At 49.3% G+C, this 17,876-nt stretch overlaps 1 protein-coding gene across 1 annotated transcript in view; it reads left to right on the top strand.

Moving 5' to 3' along the window:
• Positions 1-17,876, top strand: part of TLN2 (talin 2) — a 401,255-nt gene that overhangs the window by 341,211 nt on the left and 42,168 nt on the right. Inside the window, exons 44-49 of the mRNA XM_054565330.1 lie at positions 69-215; positions 2,779-2,880; positions 5,415-5,534; positions 12,523-12,669; positions 15,932-16,098; positions 16,994-17,177. Coding sequence (XP_054421305.1) covers positions 69-215; positions 2,779-2,880; positions 5,415-5,534; positions 12,523-12,669; positions 15,932-16,098; positions 16,994-17,177 — 867 coding nt within the window. The remainder of the gene's footprint in view (positions 1-68; positions 216-2,778; positions 2,881-5,414; positions 5,535-12,522; positions 12,670-15,931; positions 16,099-16,993; positions 17,178-17,876) is intronic.

Here is a 17,876-nt window from a genome sequence, read left to right as displayed (position 1 = left end):
AACAACGGAGCACGATTTTTCTGCTTAATGGAACATTTCGTCATTGTTTTCCCCACTTCCTTTCTTAGGCGCAGCACACCCACGATGCCATCACAGAGGCCGCGCAGCTCATGAAAGAGGCTGTGGACGATATCATGGTGACACTGAACGAAGCCGCCAGTGAAGTGGGGCTGGTGGGAGGCATGGTCGATGCCATCGCAGAAGCCATGAGCAAGGTGGGTCTGGGCTCCCCAACCCTCACCCCCACTCCCTGACCCCACTGCCTCCAGGGTTTCCCTCAGATGTGGTCCCCAGGTGCTTTTCTCTAAAGAGTACATTTTCCCTTTTCTTGAGGGTTTTGATTACTGTACAGATGTGCTATCATATGTCCAGCATACTCATTTTTCATTGATCACTGTGGTAAGCCAGTTGTACCCTTCCTTCCAATTCTACATGGGGGAAAATGGAGATGCAGAAGGTATCATTAGTTACTTCACTTACAAAACGGAAATACTTAACTACCTCCCCTATCCACCTCATAGAGTTGTTGTGGGGAATAAACTCTGAAATGAAATAATGAAGTGATTCCCAAGGGCTGGACTTTGGAGTGGCTACTTTGGAATCTCTGGGATCATTTTAGAATGCACATTCCTGGGCCCTCCTCCAGTCCTGCTCAGCTGAAATCTCTGTGGAGTGGAGGCTAGGTAACTCTATTTGTATTTGTTAAATCTCTTCAGTTTTTTTTAAATCTAGCCAAATGCAGAAACCACTGAAGTAGTATACATAAAAGCCCTTAGTGAACTCTTGTAGGCAGTGGATATAGGAGATACTGTGAGTATCATTTCCCTTCGAGTGACCCATCAGTTGAGTTGGGTCAGTAGGGAAATATGACTGGAAACAGTTTCAACTCTGTATCTCCTGCTTCTTCCCCCAAGGAATCCTCATTAGTCATGTCAGTTTGATAGTCATTAGAATTAACAATTGTTCATAAACATCTAATTACTATCCAATGATAGCATAGCCAAGAATTTTAGACATCATCTGTGTTTTCAAACGTCCATTGTCAGATTGTGAATACACCCTTATGGTTTTTCAGGATAATAAGCAGTCTTTAATTGCTAATTTAGAGTAGATTGGTTGGTTCATATCTCCATAAAGAGATGATAGCCTCAAACTATAATTAGGATAAATCCCCTTAAACATCATGCAGTCATTATCAAACTGATGAAGTCACAAGCCAGACAGGGATGCTGGGACTCGCTTTCCAGACTTGAGACTCCAGGCTTTGCCTAGTTAAAGCACTCCAATACTTTCTGCTGTGGGCTTCTCATGCTTCAAATATGGACAGTTTGGCAGAAAATGAGTGAAATCCCTCTCTTTTTCAAGGCCCTGGGATGAGTCTCAGTGGGTTGGGTTGGTTTTCACGACATCAGACTACCGGAGCTTTGAAAATAAGCCATGTGTCTACCAGGGATATTAATAATGGTGCTCAGAGTTTCTCAGTACAAATTAGAAACCCACATGATAATTTTTTTCTTCTCAGGAAAAGGTGTTTTTCACAATCACTGTAGAGATAGGGAAGAGTTTCATAAATCCCTGGATGATGAAAGTCAGGTACCTGAAGTCCTTTCCTGATCACCATTGAGCCTTGCATGCTGTGGTAGATTTTCAACAGGGAAAGCAGCTCTCGTACAATCTGATGTTAGTGGTGTAGATTCTTTTGGAAGGCCTGGGAAGTAAGCGGCGCTTACCTCGGAGCAATAAGTAGGAACTCCCACAGAGGCCAGGCACAAAGGTTTTTTTCCTCCCCCATGGTTTTGTAAAGTATACATTTGGGGTTTCATTGGTGGCCCTAAATTCTCACCTACCCAGACCTGACACCCAAGGTATACCATACAACACCTCTTTCCCATTCTCCCTCGAGGCAGCCCACCCCAGCCTGCCCATGCTGGTTCTTTGTGTTCAGTGCTGCTTCAGAACCTTTGAGCCTCTCCCAGAGCAGGAAGGCGTTAGAAATCTGGCATTTTCTGAATCTGTTATTTGGTTAAAATAGTGATAAATGTTTAGAATCATTGTCTAAAATTCTCAAAGACAGTCACTAACAGGAAAATGTGAAGGTTCCAGGGCCTATTCCCAATCCCTGGAACCAGGTCTTGAATACAAGTCTTCTGAACCAGTATGTCCCTAACCCTCCAAGGAGCAGCCATTGTCCCACTTCGCTAGCCCTTCCACCCCACAGTGATCTCACCCTTCTCTCAATTCCTATTGCTCTTAGAGTCAAACAAGTAACAAATTATACCTGGTGCTTCTAATTTCTTCTTTCTCAACTCAGATCGGAAGTGAGTGTTTTAGGGCAGAGACATCTGGGGAAGCCCTTTCTGATATAAATTCTGCCTCCTCTCCCAGCCATTTCTGTCACTTTGTGTTTCCCCACAATTGTCCAGCTCACTCCCACCTTTATATGCTTGGGTGCCATTCATTCCCTCTCCTTGGGACACCTTCCCCACCTTACACATGTAGCAGACTACTCCCTCTGGCAAGACTTGACTAAGACATCAGTCTTCTGGAAAGGCCTTCCAATCCCTCTTGGGCAAGGCTGGGGGCATCTCCTTGCCCTTGTGCCTTGAATGCCTCACATGCACCTCTGTGGGAGCCCTCACTGCAAAAGGTGGGATTCTGGTGACTCCGGGCCAAAGAAATTCTGAGGGCCTGTCCATCTCTAAAGTCCTAATTCTAATACATACAGCCAGCATTTCAACTGTCCTGTTATGACCTTTGGGTTCTTTCCCTCTCCCCTAGCTGGATGATGGCACGCCTCCAGAACCAAAGGGGACATTTGTCGACTATCAGACGACCGTGGTCAAATATTCTAAAGCCATTGCGGTAACAGCTCAGGAAATGGTAAGAAGAAAAAGCACTGCCCCAACCATTGTTGGTGCCCTTTTATCCACGCCACCACGGAGTCTTCAATTCCTGGCTCCGTGCTGGAGAGATTAGTTTGCGTTTCTAGTTCCTCCAGGGCCCCAGCTTCTGTCCTCTGTGCTCTCTGTAGCTGCCTGTGGTCTAGAAGCCCCAGTCTGCCAAGAGAAAATTAGAGATGGCTGAGACTTGGGCCTGAGGACAGGGAAGCAAAGGAAGGAGAGAAAATGAGAATCAAGAAGGAAATGAAAGAAATTGGGAGTTGCAGAGAAAGAAAAAACCCTATTCATCTCGCAAAGGACTTGAAGTGTTTTTAGAGATTAAAAGTATAGCACAAGAGAAGACATTTGGGAATAAGACATAGATTGATGAATCAAAGTATAATACTTGAACAATAAGATTGCTAGTCTTCCAGGCAAAAGGAAACAGCACGGGTATGTGTTTAAAAAAAAAAAAATCATGACAATAGGAGGCATGTAACCTTTAGAAGTAACCTTTTTCTCTTTTTTTTCTTTTTTCTTTTTTTTTTTTTTTTTTTGCTAAAGTGTAATACAGTCATAATTGTATTATATGGATCTTTTTAAATTTAATCTTTATTATATTTTATTCCATTACCATTTAGTCCCCTTATACTCCCTTCCCCCCAGCAGTGGATCTTTAGATATAAATGGCATTGAGAGTCAGCAGATACTATCTTGGTATGTTAAAAAGTGGTACAAAAGATGAAAAATGGTGTCCTCAAAGAATTAATAAGAGTACTAGTACAAAAGTTCCACTCAACTTTTGTAGGTTTAGGTGGCATGCGATAACATTTTGAAAGATGCCTCTTTGACGCTGCTGCATTAGCCTGAGTTGAGAGATCAAGCAGCCTGACCAGCTCGGGGGCCAAATTGAGCCATCCTGTGGTTCCCGCCCCGGCAGGTCTGCTGCCTGTCTGGATGGTTTTGTCATGTAGTCCTGTGTCCACTAGAGGTTGAGCTTGGACCGCAAAGCCTTCCCTGGCTGCTGTGGCTCATTCTTAGAAGCTCTGTGATTGTGCCAGGCTTGTTGTTGTTTAAAAGGATTTGGGCTGAGGAGGGAGGTAGGAACGGTGCCCATCTCAGTGACTGAGAAAGGCTGGAGTGGGGCCGAGCTGGCCCTTCTCAGGGGCAGGTCACAGGTCAAATCAGGCCGCCTGACAATGCCGATTCCTCTGAGCAGGGAACAAAATTCAGCAGAGGGCGCAAACATTTTGAGTGGCCTCCTGGTGATTCTGGAAAGTCTCCCGGGCTAGGTTCTCAGCCAGCCTGTTGTGACGCTTGGTGCCCACATCCTTAAGGAGCCCGGCCTCAGCAGCATTGCCAGTCCCGGGATAACTGGCCTGGGCTCTGCGTCGGCAACAGCCCTGCTTCACTGCATCGGGGCGCCCGGAATCACTGTGCTCCGCATGGCAGGGCTCACCTGAAGCAGCTCTGGGTACAGCCTCGCTTTCTCAGGGTGCAGTGCGCATTTCTTGGGACCCCGCACTGCAGCCTGAAATCCTGACATTTCCTGGGAAACATGGCTATACATTCCATCCCGCCCCCATGGATGGGGAGTCATTTAAAAGGGCTTTTTAAAGGCCCTTTAAAATCAAGGTCTCAAATGCCACAGAAAGAAAGCATTGTCATCACAGCAAGAGAAGAGGAGAGGCAGATGGGAAAGCCTCATACCCAAGAGGAACAAGGGTAGCTTTCTGGGGGGAGGTTAAAGTTGCTGTTGGGAGAACTAAGGCATGCTTGTCAAAGGAAGAGGAAAAAAGGTGAAACTGGCATGTTAGCTAGGTAGGATAAACTGAGGTAAGTTTTTCTGTGAAACAGGAGGAAAATACCCAATATCTTGATAATGAAAAGGTAGATTTTGACCATTTAGGTTGCAGTGTACCCTTAACTCAATTTGGAGCCGAAACCTTGTCATTCTTTGGCACACATTTACTACAAACCTATATCCTCCACAAATTTCTTCCCCCAGAGCTTTTGTCTTACCCATCACTTCTCGGTCATGAGAAGTCCTCACCAGCCCAGCCCTGTCCTCATGTCCTGTCGTGTCCACGTGGGACCCACTTCTGAGTCCCTGGAGACCAGATGAACTGTCTACAGGAGTGTGTGACCAGGCGTGTGCGCTGCACAGGAATTGTGCCCCCTGGGGTTTTCCTAGGGGAACCCCTCTGGTGACTGACCACAGGGCAGGGCTGGCTGGGCTGCGGCTCTCACCTCCCAGCGCGGACCCTGAGGGCCTGGCCTCCACGCTGTGCGGCCCGAGCCTAGCATGTTGCCCACTGGCTGGGCCAGGACCCGCTGGCCTGAGAGGGGCCCTGGCCTGTTGTGTGCGATGCAGCATGGGCTTCGCTTGAACTGCCCTCTCCAGTGTCCAGCCCCAAATGCAAGCCGAGAGCTTAAAAGTGAATGAAATCCTTTGGCTTCCAAAGGTATTAACACATGGTTCTCATGCTTCTCTTTGTGTGTGTGTTTTGTGTCTTGCTTGTTTTCTTTTTCCAGATGACTAAGTCGGTTACTAACCCGGAGGAGTTGGGAGGACTGGCTTCACAAATGACCAGTGACTATGGGCACCTGGCTCTCCAGGGCCAGATGGCAGCAGCCACGGCGGAACCAGAGGAGGTCTGCCACCTTAAGCCCCTGTTTTAAGAAGCCAACCCACACTGGTGCCCACTCTGGGGGTGTCGGGGAGGGGATCCTTCATAGCTTAGCTCCGCTCCGGAAGACTGCAGCCCAAGAGCCAGAACCAGGCCCGGTTCCCGCTCCTGCGCTGCCAGCCCCTGGGGTTAGAGCCAGTGGCCCCAGGCTGTGCTCAAGGCCCACCATCCTTTCTGAGGCCAACTGGCTGAGATCTGGGGGGTGGGCTTTCAGACAGAAGGACTCTTTACGATGTTCTCTCAGGTTACCTTTCCCCTGGCACATCACCGGATGCCAAGGATAGAACACCCACTGCCATCTTCATTTTGTCCCCTACTCCTGCCTAGCACTTTTCCCTGAATTATTTTTTTGTTCTTCCAAAGGCTCACCCAAGTGTGGGGTTTAGCTGCCCCTGTTTTAAGAAGGACCGCGTAGCCTACTTTCATGTCACAAAGTCTTACTCAGATATTCTTGCTGACTTTCTAAGAGCTGGCCCAGATCCCTATCCCCGTTGTCCCGCACACTTGTCTTCATTATCCTCTCGCTTTCCCTAAATCCACTTTCCTTAGCGGCCAACTTGCCTCAGAATGCCAGCACCCCTAAGAGTCTTAACATGGCCAGAGTTTGGTCCCAAAGGCCACTTTCTAAGAGCTCCCACCCCTGAAACCTCTGAGGAATCGCGTGGTCCATCGGGAAGCACACGGGGTGGGCGGTGCTCTGGGGTGCCCATTGCATATGTATCAGTGTTAACACGCAGGAAGGGCTCCGTCCCAGCTCCTACACGGCTCCCTGGAGAATGAGAGCTCAGTCTGAAACAAAAAACAATGGGGTGGATTGCGGGGACCTTGGGGAGATGAAGGAACTACTTCCTGTGAAATTCAGCGAGCTGTGTACTGAGCACAAACCCTGTTCACCGCATTCCTAAATGAACCGGGCTATCGAGGCAGAAGGTTGTGACCGGTCTTCCCTTCTCCGTGCCATGACAGTCAGTGTCCCCTAGTTACTCGGTGCTGCTGTTGTTGCGCCTGGGAGTCAGGTGTAAGCATGTCTTAACAAAGGCTCCCAGAGACACTACAGAAATAGTGTAACTAGGCCCAACACAAAATCACTTTCTAACGTATGTTGTAACAATGCATGTAAATAGGAGTATCATATATATGTACTTGCATACATATATATCTAGCATGGGATGACTTAAGTGTCTAACAGTGCCTGCATTTTGAGATCTTTAAAATGATTGAGTATTTAAGCTGCAGCATGAATAATTCTGTTCTTAATGAGTCTGTTAAGTCACTACCAAGAAAGGAAAATTAGAGACCCACCATCAGAATTCTGTTGAGTCTTTACACATGTCCATCATTTTTGTTTTTAAAAAAGTAGATTATCTGGAATTTCATAAACAAGGGTAAGGGAACTTATGTTACAGGATGGAAAAGTTTGGTTGGATAAAGGGTAGAAGTGTTTGCAGGGAGATTAAAACTAAAAGAGACTGTGATTGCAAGGTAGGGTTGGCTTTGTCTCCAGAAATCTTTGAAAATGAAATCGACAACCATCTGCCTTGGTTAGTTTCAGTGCTGGCCTGCCTGAGTTACTGAGTGAAGACCCAACAATCTACTGAAGCCCTTTCCACATCTGTGTTCCATCCCATGTGTGAAGCAAGCAGATTGTCTTACTGCAACACAGACCATTGAAGCAAAATATAAAATAATGCCAAAGCAACCAGGAAAGAAAATGTATTGTTAAAAGCACAACTAGCTACTTTAGTTACTGGCCCTGCATTTGTAGCAGCTGATGTTTTCATTAAGATTCTCCCTTTCCTCCATTACATCTTGAGATGTATTTTACATTCCAGACACGAGCAGTGTGACCTGGAGCAAAAAGGGGCAGAGAGAATATAGAATTACCAGTGACTTGCAAAGGAAAATTCTTTGTGTGCATTTGCCAGACAGATATTTGCAGGAAAACTGAGAAGGTTGGGAGATCCCTGAAGCAATGTAGTTTTTTATTCCAAGACCATGGAATTATGTGTATACCCAAGAGGGCCCCCACATCACAGCATGTGAAAATATTTATATCCAGGGGAAATAAGAAGCTGCTCCCCTCACTGCGTCCTGCCCTCTGCCGTGCCGAGTCAGCATTTTGGTCTTTTCCAGAATGTGACAATTGCAGGAAAAGGCATAGGTCTGCCCTCTGAACATCACGCAAGGGCTTTATCTCGCTTATTTTTCCGTGGGAAATTGAAATGTTTGTTAACATCACCCTGAAAACTTGTTTCTTCAGAAAAGTTAAAACCCTCTGGCAACTTGGCAATTTAAGATGAGTTTCCTCTTTATAAAAAAAGAAAGAAAGGAAGAAATGCAGACCCTGTGAGCTGTGACTCCTCAGTGTAAGTGCTGGGGAGAAGATTTAGTGACTGCAGCTTTGTTTCTGAGGAAACTGTGAGCTGGCAGGAATGTTCATCCAGAGCCTGTGGCCAGAACCAAAGACATTCCCCACACTGCCCCCACCCAGGAGACGGGTGTCCGCTGTCAGACTCTCTAAACTTTCCACTCCGAGACACACTTTCTGTAGCTCGGAGAGTGATGCCCCGCATCTGTTGTACACTTTATTTATTCCTCCCATTTTCCTGTCTAAGAAGAAACAGCAAAGTTTGTCAGATAACAGCCAGCGTTGTCGTTTTCAACTTTCACAAGCTCCCCAAGGGACAGAGTATATTTGACCCAGTTTCAGATGCAATTGTTTTTCAAGCCTGAGAAAAACCTGTACCTTTTGTTTAGCAGTTTTAAGCAGTAAAGAAGATGATTGGCATTTCTTAGACTCCCTCCAGTTGAAATTTGATCCAAAACCTCAGGAAGACCAGGCTCCTAACTTCCCTCAAGGCGCAAAACCTGGAAAGGGTCTTCTCCATTTTACTTTCACTTGGACAAGGAGGGAATTGAGGGTTTTCCTTGATTTCCAAGTCATGCTTTACTAAAGCTGCCCATTTAAAACCTCATGTTTAATGTCTTTGAGCAACATTTCTTTATAATAAACACTGGTTGTAAGCTGGCTCACCCTGGGGGCTGGTCACGTATGCTGAGAAGTTTAGTGTTGCTTTGAGAAACTTACCATGTTCAAAGCCCTTATCTATTGGGATACAGTCTTAAAAATGTATTGCCTTTGTAGATGTTCCTCTGGCAGCACAAAATGTTTTATGAAAGCGCAGGAGAGAACAGGGTTGCTTTGTTGATGTGGTGATTCTGTTGTCTCTTTCATTAAGGGCCCTATAGAAAAGAATAAGAGCGCGAGAGTTGTTTATCACGTCCATAGGACCAGCCAGATGCTGTGCTGTCCCATGTACCCTTACCTGCAGCGTGTCAGGCAATCATTTGTTCTTCCCCATGTCACAGATTAGCAAACAAGGCTCAGAGCTCAGTTAAATTGTCCTGGGATTGCACAGCTACTTTAGTGTTGAAGCCACTTTACACAACTTTTTGGAATAAGTAAAGTTTCAAATAAGTAAGTTAAGAAATAACTATGTGGCAAAGTCAGGATTCGAACCCCGCTTTGTTGGGCAACACTTGCTTTTTCCCCTGCACCAAACTGCCTCTCTTCACAGCAGTGGACATTCGCATGCCACTTTTCCGCTTGATGATTTTACACATACCTTTCACTGGGTAGCCCGTCAGCCCTGGGAAGTGGGCAGGGCAGAGTCTGTGCTGTGTCACAGGTGAGGGAATGAAGACCCCAGGAGGTCAGCAAGCTCACCCAGAGAGTCGGGTGGCCAGGGAGGGTCCAGGCTGGAGACAAGGTCCACGGTCCTTTCTGCTACCCATGGGGCCCCCATGGGTGAAGGGTTGAGAGCAGGAGTGGGGCTGGGCATGGATCCTGAGATCCCTTCGTCACGTTCAGCTTATGAAAATCAGTGAATGAAGCCAATTTCAACTTGTCCTTTGTCATACTGCCTCCCTCCTGCATGTTGTTCAAATGGGACCGTGCAACCAAGTGTACAGGACGTCTGCATGGCCAGACCTCCAGGGGGCCTCCAGGCACCTAGAAGGTAACTGTGTGACCAGGCACAGACCCCGCGGCCCAGGCTAAACCCCGGGTTGACCAGGAACCCCCAGCGCTTTTGCTACTGTTCCCTTATTTTCGTCTCATCCCTTTGCTTTCTGGTGCCGCCCTTCCTCAGTGCTTCCTGACTGGAATTTCATCCCTAATGACCATTGTGCCAGCTCCTCTGTCACATTTTAGGATCTTTGCTACAGGCATGATGTCACCTCCAGGAAAGGGGCTGAGCATCAGGACCTTGGTGTGTGTGTGTATAGCCTGGCCTTTTGGGAGGGGGGCTGAGGAAGCCTGAGAGTGTCGACGGGGACGTATCCCTGCCACTTACCACGTCTGCCATAGGTTGCAGGTTTGGGACAGCTCGGGAGCAGGTCCCCTCTCCCTGCCACCCCCAGGGTGATTCGGGAGCGGTTTAAGAGGCCTGTGCTTTCCCCAGGGCCCCGCCGTTCTGTAAACAGAAAGCTCTGCTTTGGCTCTGTGCGGGGAGCAGGATTCCGGGTTTCACACCTTACTCTTCAGAGAGGGGCTTTAGAAGTTCTGCACATTTGATTCAAGCCTTGCTTTTTAAATATAATTGAACTATTTTTTAAAACTGTTAGGAAAAGCTGCACACACTGTTCAATGTATGTATTCTAGGCCAAACGGTAACCCGCTGGGGGCTTCCAGGGTCTGGCCCTGGGCCGACGTGGTTTGTGCAGGCCTCTGGCAGATGGAGCGCCCCGGGCAGGAGACTGCGAGAAGGCTGCTCCTGTTTGCTTTGTTTACACACGTAACCGGATTTTCTCAACACTGGGCAACCAAAGCAAAATACAGAAATGAGTTGGTGGCTGAGGCTGTAGCTGGCTTTCATTACACCGACTTTTAAAATTGGGTTCACTCAGTCTCATTGTTGACTTACTGAGTCAAGGGTATAAATTTTAACTCATAAATTACTTACATTAATTTTTACATGTTGCGGTTTCATGAAAGCTTTTATTTTGGGGGTGGGGGTACAGATTGGTGGCTCTGCTCAGTGGGAAAATATCAAAGAAATGAGAAAAGCAGGGGTCTAATGGATAGGGCACTGTGCTGGGATTAGAGAGAGACCCGCGCTCTCGGCTGGCTTTCCCAGGGACTGACTCCCGCCTGTGATCTCGGGCCAATCACACCACTTCCCTGGGCCTCAGTCTCTTTGTAAATGAAAAGGAGGTTAATCTGGTAAAGTCGTTTTCCATTTTGAGATTCCGTCAATGTTTCTTCCTCCCTCTGCCCCTTACCTGACTCTCCCAGGAGAACCTATCCTTTAGAGACGTGAGGTCATCCTCCGCAGCAGAGCTCTTGCCTTTGGCTGAGCTCTGACCCTTGAGTACTTAGGGGTAAGCTCTGTGGATCAGAGAAGCGGTGAGAGCCAGGTGGAGTTTAAAACTTGATTGGGGCTTCCCTCTGCTTCAGCTGGATCTCGTGCTTAAAGCAGCAGGCACACCCTGCAAACAGCTAGATTTAAATGGCATCCCCTCTGTGGGCTGAATCAGAGTGCCTGTCCCCTCCTCGGCGGCGGCCTTGTTGCTGCACTGCTCCCAACACACACGCAAAGCTGCTGGGTTGTGTGATCCTGGGGCATCCCTCCCGTGGTGTTTCTATGTGGAGATGGTCAACGAGAAGCCTGCCTGATTGTCAAGCTTTCGCAGCCCCCTGGTACAATAGAAGACACCCTAACTTCCTGGATAAGGAGAATTTTCTGTTAAATGGATTTAAACATCCTTTGGGCCTTAAGGGGTTAAGGGAATTCCCTTTTTCCCTAAAAGCAGGAAGTGTTTCAATTATAGAAGAGTTAACATTTGCAGCCCCCTTCACTTCTCAAAGTCACCCTTCCTTAAACTCTTGTCTACTGGGATGATATTGGAAGACAGCATCCAGATGGCCCGGATCTCTCAGCTTTTATTCCCTGGTTATTTAGTAACTCTTCATGATAGACGCTGGAAGGATAAGCCACAGCTGCTTGCTATTGTGATCTCTTGAAACCAACACTTACTGACTAACGCTTAAAGGTTTTTGTTTGTTTTCTTTTTAGTTGCTTATCTGGGCTGGAGGTTAGATTATTATGGCAGCTGTATTGATCAAACCCAAATGAAAGTTGATGGGGAACAGAGCCAGAGGAATGCGAACTCTGGGAGGTGGCCGCAGAATTTATTGCACCTTAAAGGGACAGCTGGCAGCTTATCCGCAGTGGAGCTCATGTGGCTTCATTTAGGGAAAGTACCTTTTATAATCACACAAGCCAGAGGTCATTAAAAGAATGTGTGCCTGCTGAGCCGTTAGCTCTAGAAATGTACCTTTTTAAGGAAACCTCAACCCTGGCCTGATAGAAAGGAAGCCTGGGCCCTGTGTGGTTGCTCTCGCCGTGGGTGCAGCTGAGGAGGGGGATGTTCTGGTTGGGAAACATACCAATTTTCCAAGAATCTGAACACTTTAAAATATTTTTCATACTAAAGCTATACATTTTGAACTTCTAATTACCCTTTAGAGCTGTTGTGAAGAATAAATGGAATGAAATGCATCACTTGCTTAGAAGAAGCCCTGACACATAGTAGAGACTCTGTGAATGCTTGTTGAAGGAATAACAGAATTATTTGGCGAGTGCATCTAACCAACATCCTTATCAGAGGGCACAGGATACAGATAAGCAATACAACAGATGTCAGGAAGGCAGTATATTAGGATGATGAGGTGCAGACTTGCTTACTGAGGACTGTGGGCATTTTAGAGTCTCTAAAAATGGGGAGCAAAATCAACCAAATTCCATACTTCACCAAACACAGACTTCTCGTAGCAGTGGAATTTTCCTAGCCAGGCTCCCATAGGACATAGGAGAAATTTTCCACATAGGGAGGACCTCGACGGCCAGGTCCATCACGTTTCTCCTTCCCCACCCCGGCTGCCTCCGCAGATTGGCTTCCAGATTCGCACTCGTGTGCAGGACCTGGGCCACGGCTGCATCTTCCTGGTGCAGAAGGCAGGGGCCCTCCAGGTGTGCCCCACCGACAGCTACACCAAGAGGGAGCTCATCGAGTGTGCCCGCGCAGTCACCGAGAAGGTAAGGAACAGCCCTTGGGTCAGGCAGCCACAGTGACCTGCTATGACCAGGGACATGAGCCGGAAACTGAGCCAAAAATTCAGCCAAGCCATGTGTGGTCATCCTGCTTGAGCCCAGGGTCTCCCCAGAGATGGGCACAGCAGGGAGCTGGGGGGTGATCCATAGGCCTTGAAAAATTGGGCATATGAGAGAGACTGTCCCACCAGCGCCCGGGCGGTCCACCTGGAAGGGCTCTCCTGCGAGCAGACTGGACAGACCATAGCAAAGTCAAGGATCGGCACCAGGAACCCCTTCCTGCAGCCCTTTTGACACTTCTTGCCCCTTGGGCTTCCTTCTCAGGAGGCTCCCAGGTGCCGCGGGCTGAGTAAGAAGGGCCTAAAGTTCCGTTCATGTAACCTCTATTTCCAGACCGACAGTGATGTGGGGGAGGGTTAAGCGCCTGCCTGACATCACATGGCTGCTTGTGGGAGAGCAGGAACCGCGTGATGTTTCCTGGCTCTAATAGCAGCTGTTTGTAGAAAAAACCACAGAGTATAGCGGATAGGGTTCTGCGATCTCAGCTAAGTAACTTCGCCTTTTCAAGCCTCTAATTCCTCATCTGTAAAATGGGGGTAAAGAAATATCACTCATTCCTGGCCCACGGGGTAGTGCAGAGTAATTGCTGTGGCATATGTATAAGTGCTTTGCACAGTGCTGGGCACACAGTTCATTTAATAAACACCAGCTTCTGTTTTGTGGAGGCTGTCCCCTTACACTGCTCTCCGGGAAGTCCTCCTTGATTCTAAATGGCCCTTCATTCCCAGTCTCTCCTTTGCTTATTTCTCTGAGCCATTTTTCAGGGCATCTGTCGGACAAGCCACTAGGAGTGCAGGCCAAAGCATCCGCACTTGGCTGGCTTTCCCTCTCCTTCACTCAGGTTCTTAGGACATAGAGCTCCACACTGTTTAGAAGCTTGGCAACGGGCTAGACGGTGGGCAGGGCACCCCTCACCTGGAAGCGGCCCGACAGAGGCTGCTCTGTATGCCGACCCTCGCCCAGGCCAAGCCTCGATCCCGCCGCGTCCCGTAGCCCGCAGGCCTGTCCAGGCCTCCCTGGACTCCACAGGATGAGGAAGAAATCTCTCAGCTGGAGGAAGGCACTCTCCTCCCTCCTTTGAAAGCCCTTCCTTGTCCCTGAAGTTACTCTTGCCAAGGTTTCCGATAGAAGACCTTGTGTCAGGGCCGAGGGGGGAGGAGGAGGTGTTCAAGTTGCATGATGTTGGTGAACCTGGCCAAGCAGTGCGATCTTCTGGAGCTGGACCTGGTCTTCCTGCTGCCCCCAACAGAGGAGCCCAGATTTAGGGCACCTGGAGGAGGACCAGGGTAGAGAGGGAGCTTGTTCAGAAAAACTAGCCTATTTGGTGGTTTCTTACTACGGGTCCCTACCCTCCCAATCTCCTGCCCTCCCATTCCCCCAGTGTGTCTTTCTTACATGTCTTGGTTGTATTTGTTTAACTCCCCTGACCATGAGCCCCTGACTTGTTCACTTTTTGTCCTCATTCCCTAGTAACTAGTAGATGCTCAATAAACACCTGCTGACTGACAACTGTTCACAGTGGGTGGGACACTATTTTTGTACTCTTATGTTCATACTGGCTGAGAAGGTCCCTTCTGGACTTCTGATCACTTGCCTTGACTTTGCCCTCTGGGAGTCCTTTCCAGAAACTGGATCCCTCATTCCCAGGCCAGCTCTGTGCCGGTCTGACTCATCTTTTCCTTGCGGGGCACAGTGGGATTTAACTTGGGAAATAGTTGCCGGTGGGCTGGCCTGGGGGCATGGCGTGTGCTCAGGGGACAGGTTGTCTGCCCTCCTTGCCAGGCAGCGTCCACGGCCTCAGCTGAGATCAGGCTGCATAGGAGGGAGATAGCGTTCAAACACTGTGCCCCTCACTGATGCTGTGCCTGCCCTGTCCTGGTCAGCGTGTTCTACAAAATGCATTCACAGAACATTTTCAGACTCCCCTCTGGGTCAGCCACAATCAAGGATGGTGAGTGGCGTGCGCAGGGATTCATATGACAGCTCCTGGCCCCCGAGGGCCTCGGCCACCAGCTGGATTCATACTGTGTATAACTGATGGTCAGTGGGCCATCCTGAGGGCAGGGACAGAGCATGTAGAATCCTCAGGAGGTCCAGCCGTCTCTCTGGGAGAGGACAGTGGGGAAGGCATCCCAGTGGGGACTTGGAGCAGGCTCTTCCTGGGTGAGCAGCTGGAGAAGAGAGGGGAGGGGGCATTGCAGGCAGAGAGCAGACCCTCTGGTGGGGGGAGAAGCAGAGGGTGTTAGGGAAGCGAGGAGCTGGCTGGCGCGGTACTGAGCTGCAATGTGGACGTAAGGAGCTGGCGAGAGTGGGGCAGGAGGCTGGAGAAGCTGAACCTGTCTCCACCACCAGGGGAGAGTTGTACGCAGCAGTGTGGTGGGGTCAGGCTTGTATTATAGGAGTGTCTCCAGGAACAGTGTGGCTGTACTGGCAGGGGCGTGGCAGGTGGCAGTGTAGAGCCGCTGACGTGGAAGACACTGGAACACATTCTTAGCCAACTTGCCGGATCCTCGGGTCCCTGGAATTATTTGGTGGCAGATGGTGGCTCGAGAGAGTGTTGGGGTGGAAGTAAGACACAGTGGTTTCCTCTGGGATCCACTATGGAGAATTTCCAATCAAGAGGTGCCCTTCTTACTTAAAAAGGAAGAATATATAAAGGTTATGTCCAAAACAAAATTTTTTTTAAAAAGTGGCCAAGAGAAGGAATGATGAATGTTAGCAGAGGGCGCTGTTCTACAAAAAACCTAATCAGAGGGGACAGAAATGGGCACACCTTCCATAGGAGCCTGATCCTTTCTCCCCACTGTGGTTTCAGAAACATAATCATAATTAAATAACAGCGTCTGCCCCCTGCTGAACGCTTGCTGTGTGCCAAGTTCCCTGTTAGACATTGTACATGCATTTTCCTGCACTTAACCCTGCCAAGAACCCTTGATAGACAGGAAGTGATAGCTCCATTTTACAGATAAGGAAACTGAGACTTAGAGAGGTAAACCTGCCTACCCAAGGTTAGGTAGCCAGCAAAGAGCAAAGCTGGAGTTCAGACTGAGGCTGTCGACCCCAGACTGTGCTGTGAACCCAGATGTTGCATCGACTCCCAGAGGAAAAAAAATGTCTGTTTTCAGAGCGTGTGCCCCTTTGAGTCCCGTGGCCTCAGCTGCCTTGGACATTCCCTCTCTGTCTGCAGGTGTCCTTGGTGCTGTCAGCTCTCCAGGCTGGGAACAAGGGGACCCAGGCATGCATCACGGCCGCCACTGCCGTGTCCGGGATCATCGCCGACTTGGACACCACCATCATGTTTGCAACTGCGGGGACCCTGAATGCAGAGAACAACGAGACCTTCGCAGACCACAGGTGCGGGGCTTCTGGCTGGGGAGAGGGTCAGGCTGACCTGCTGGACTTTGGAGACACTCCCCAGGAGCCAGGAATGTGGCCATTCATTTTGATTTCAACAAGACGTTCAAGTGGGCAACATGAACCACGTAATCAAAATAAGCCCCTTTTGCCAACTGTCAACACAGTGTCGTGTTCCAGCTTTGCCTCCCTCTCCCAGCCTAAGTCCAGCCTGCTCTGCAGAGGGTGGCTCTTTGATCTCTCACCTTCCAAGCTGAAGAGCGATGCCTCTGATTCGCTCACCAACCCCAGCAGGATTGGGAGCAACGGGGACAGGGACAGTGAGCTCTTCCATGTGTTGGAGAGCGAGGCTCCAAGCCTGGCTGTCCCTCCTGGGCTGGCTCTTCAGGCCCCACTAAGGAGGCTGGTGGCAGGGTCTCTGTTTGCTCTGGAGACCACCCATATCCTTACCACATGTCCAGCACCCTTTCCCTCCTCTCTGTCCCAGGGCTCACTCCTCCCAGAACCCAGCCTCTTGGGCTCTGACATGCAGCGGGGACCCCTGATCCATGTGTCCTCACAGTTCTCTGTAGCTGTGAAGTATTTTTCAGGAAAGTGGGGACCCCAGGAAAGAATGCGACCTCTCATTTAGCAAAAGGGCTGAGGGTATGGGGCCAGCCTTATTGGCCTGAATCTTCTGTTGACGTTTTACTGGTGATCGACTTATGTGACTACAGTGCTGGCTTCCCTCTCCTCTCAGTTTCCCAACATGGAAGATGAGCACCTCTGGTAAAGGAGGGGAAACATAGCGCCTCACTTCTTCAATGCTGTTTAACAAAAAGCCCCCTATGAAGGGTTTCTTTTCTTCCTAACTGTTAGTAGCCAAGCATTGTCGTTTGTCTCTTTCCCCTTCCAGGGAGAACATCCTGAAGACAGCCAAGGCCTTGGTGGAAGACACAAAGCTGCTGGTGTCCGGGGCCGCGTCCACCCCAGACAAGCTGGCCCAGGCAGCCCAGTCCTCAGCAGCCACCATCACCCAGCTTGCCGAGGTGGTCAAGCTGGGGGCCGCCAGCCTGGGCTCCGATGACCCCGAGACCCAGGTACGGGCGGGCCTGGGAGCTGGGGGATCCTTGTCATCCCACAACACTGAACAGCAGGCCTCAGAAGAAGCCAAAGACAAAATAGGAACTTTGAATGAAACAATATGTACCTGAGCATGTCCTTGCTTTGGAGACTGGTCTGCGCTTTGTTATCCATGGCATGGACCATGGGGACAGGGGACAAGAGGAAAGATTTGAGAGGAATCTGTAAAGAAGACTCAGCCGGGCTTGGTAAAAAATCGAATGCAATGAGCATTTGGAGATAAGGGCAAATGGCCTAGATGTCCTAAAGCTTCACTTTCTCATGAGACCTCTAGTGAAAAATGTCCCAACTTGCCAGTCAGTTTTCCAGTGACCAAGGATAGCACAGAGCACACAGGACACAGGCAGCTGACTTTGCTTCTGTTCCTCAGTCTCCTCTCTGCCCCTCCCCACCCTCAGGATACCCTCAGGAATCAGTGTGCGGTCCGCACACGTCAGCCCTTCCCCATGAGCCCATCGCAGCGCTACCTGCCCTGCGGTTTCAGAGTCGGCCAAGGTTCCCTGCGCCCTGAGGGTGAGGAGGCACGGGATGGAGAAGGGGGTGCAGGAGGCTGTGCAACCGCAGTGCCACTGTGCTTGCAGCTGTCTGAGACTCTGATTTCTAACATGTGTTTCCACGTGTTATCCAGTTTGTCCTCACAGCAGTGCTGTAAGATA

This window comes from Pteronotus mesoamericanus, unplaced genomic scaffold (genome assembly GCF_021234165.1).
Source record: "Pteronotus mesoamericanus isolate MK-2021 breed Mesoamerican mustached bat unplaced genomic scaffold, CSHL_Meso_final contig_164, whole genome shotgun sequence".
In the NCBI taxonomy this organism is placed as follows: domain Eukaryota; kingdom Metazoa; phylum Chordata; class Mammalia; order Chiroptera; family Mormoopidae; genus Pteronotus; species Pteronotus mesoamericanus.
This window is presented reverse-complemented; position numbering and strand designations above follow the sequence as displayed.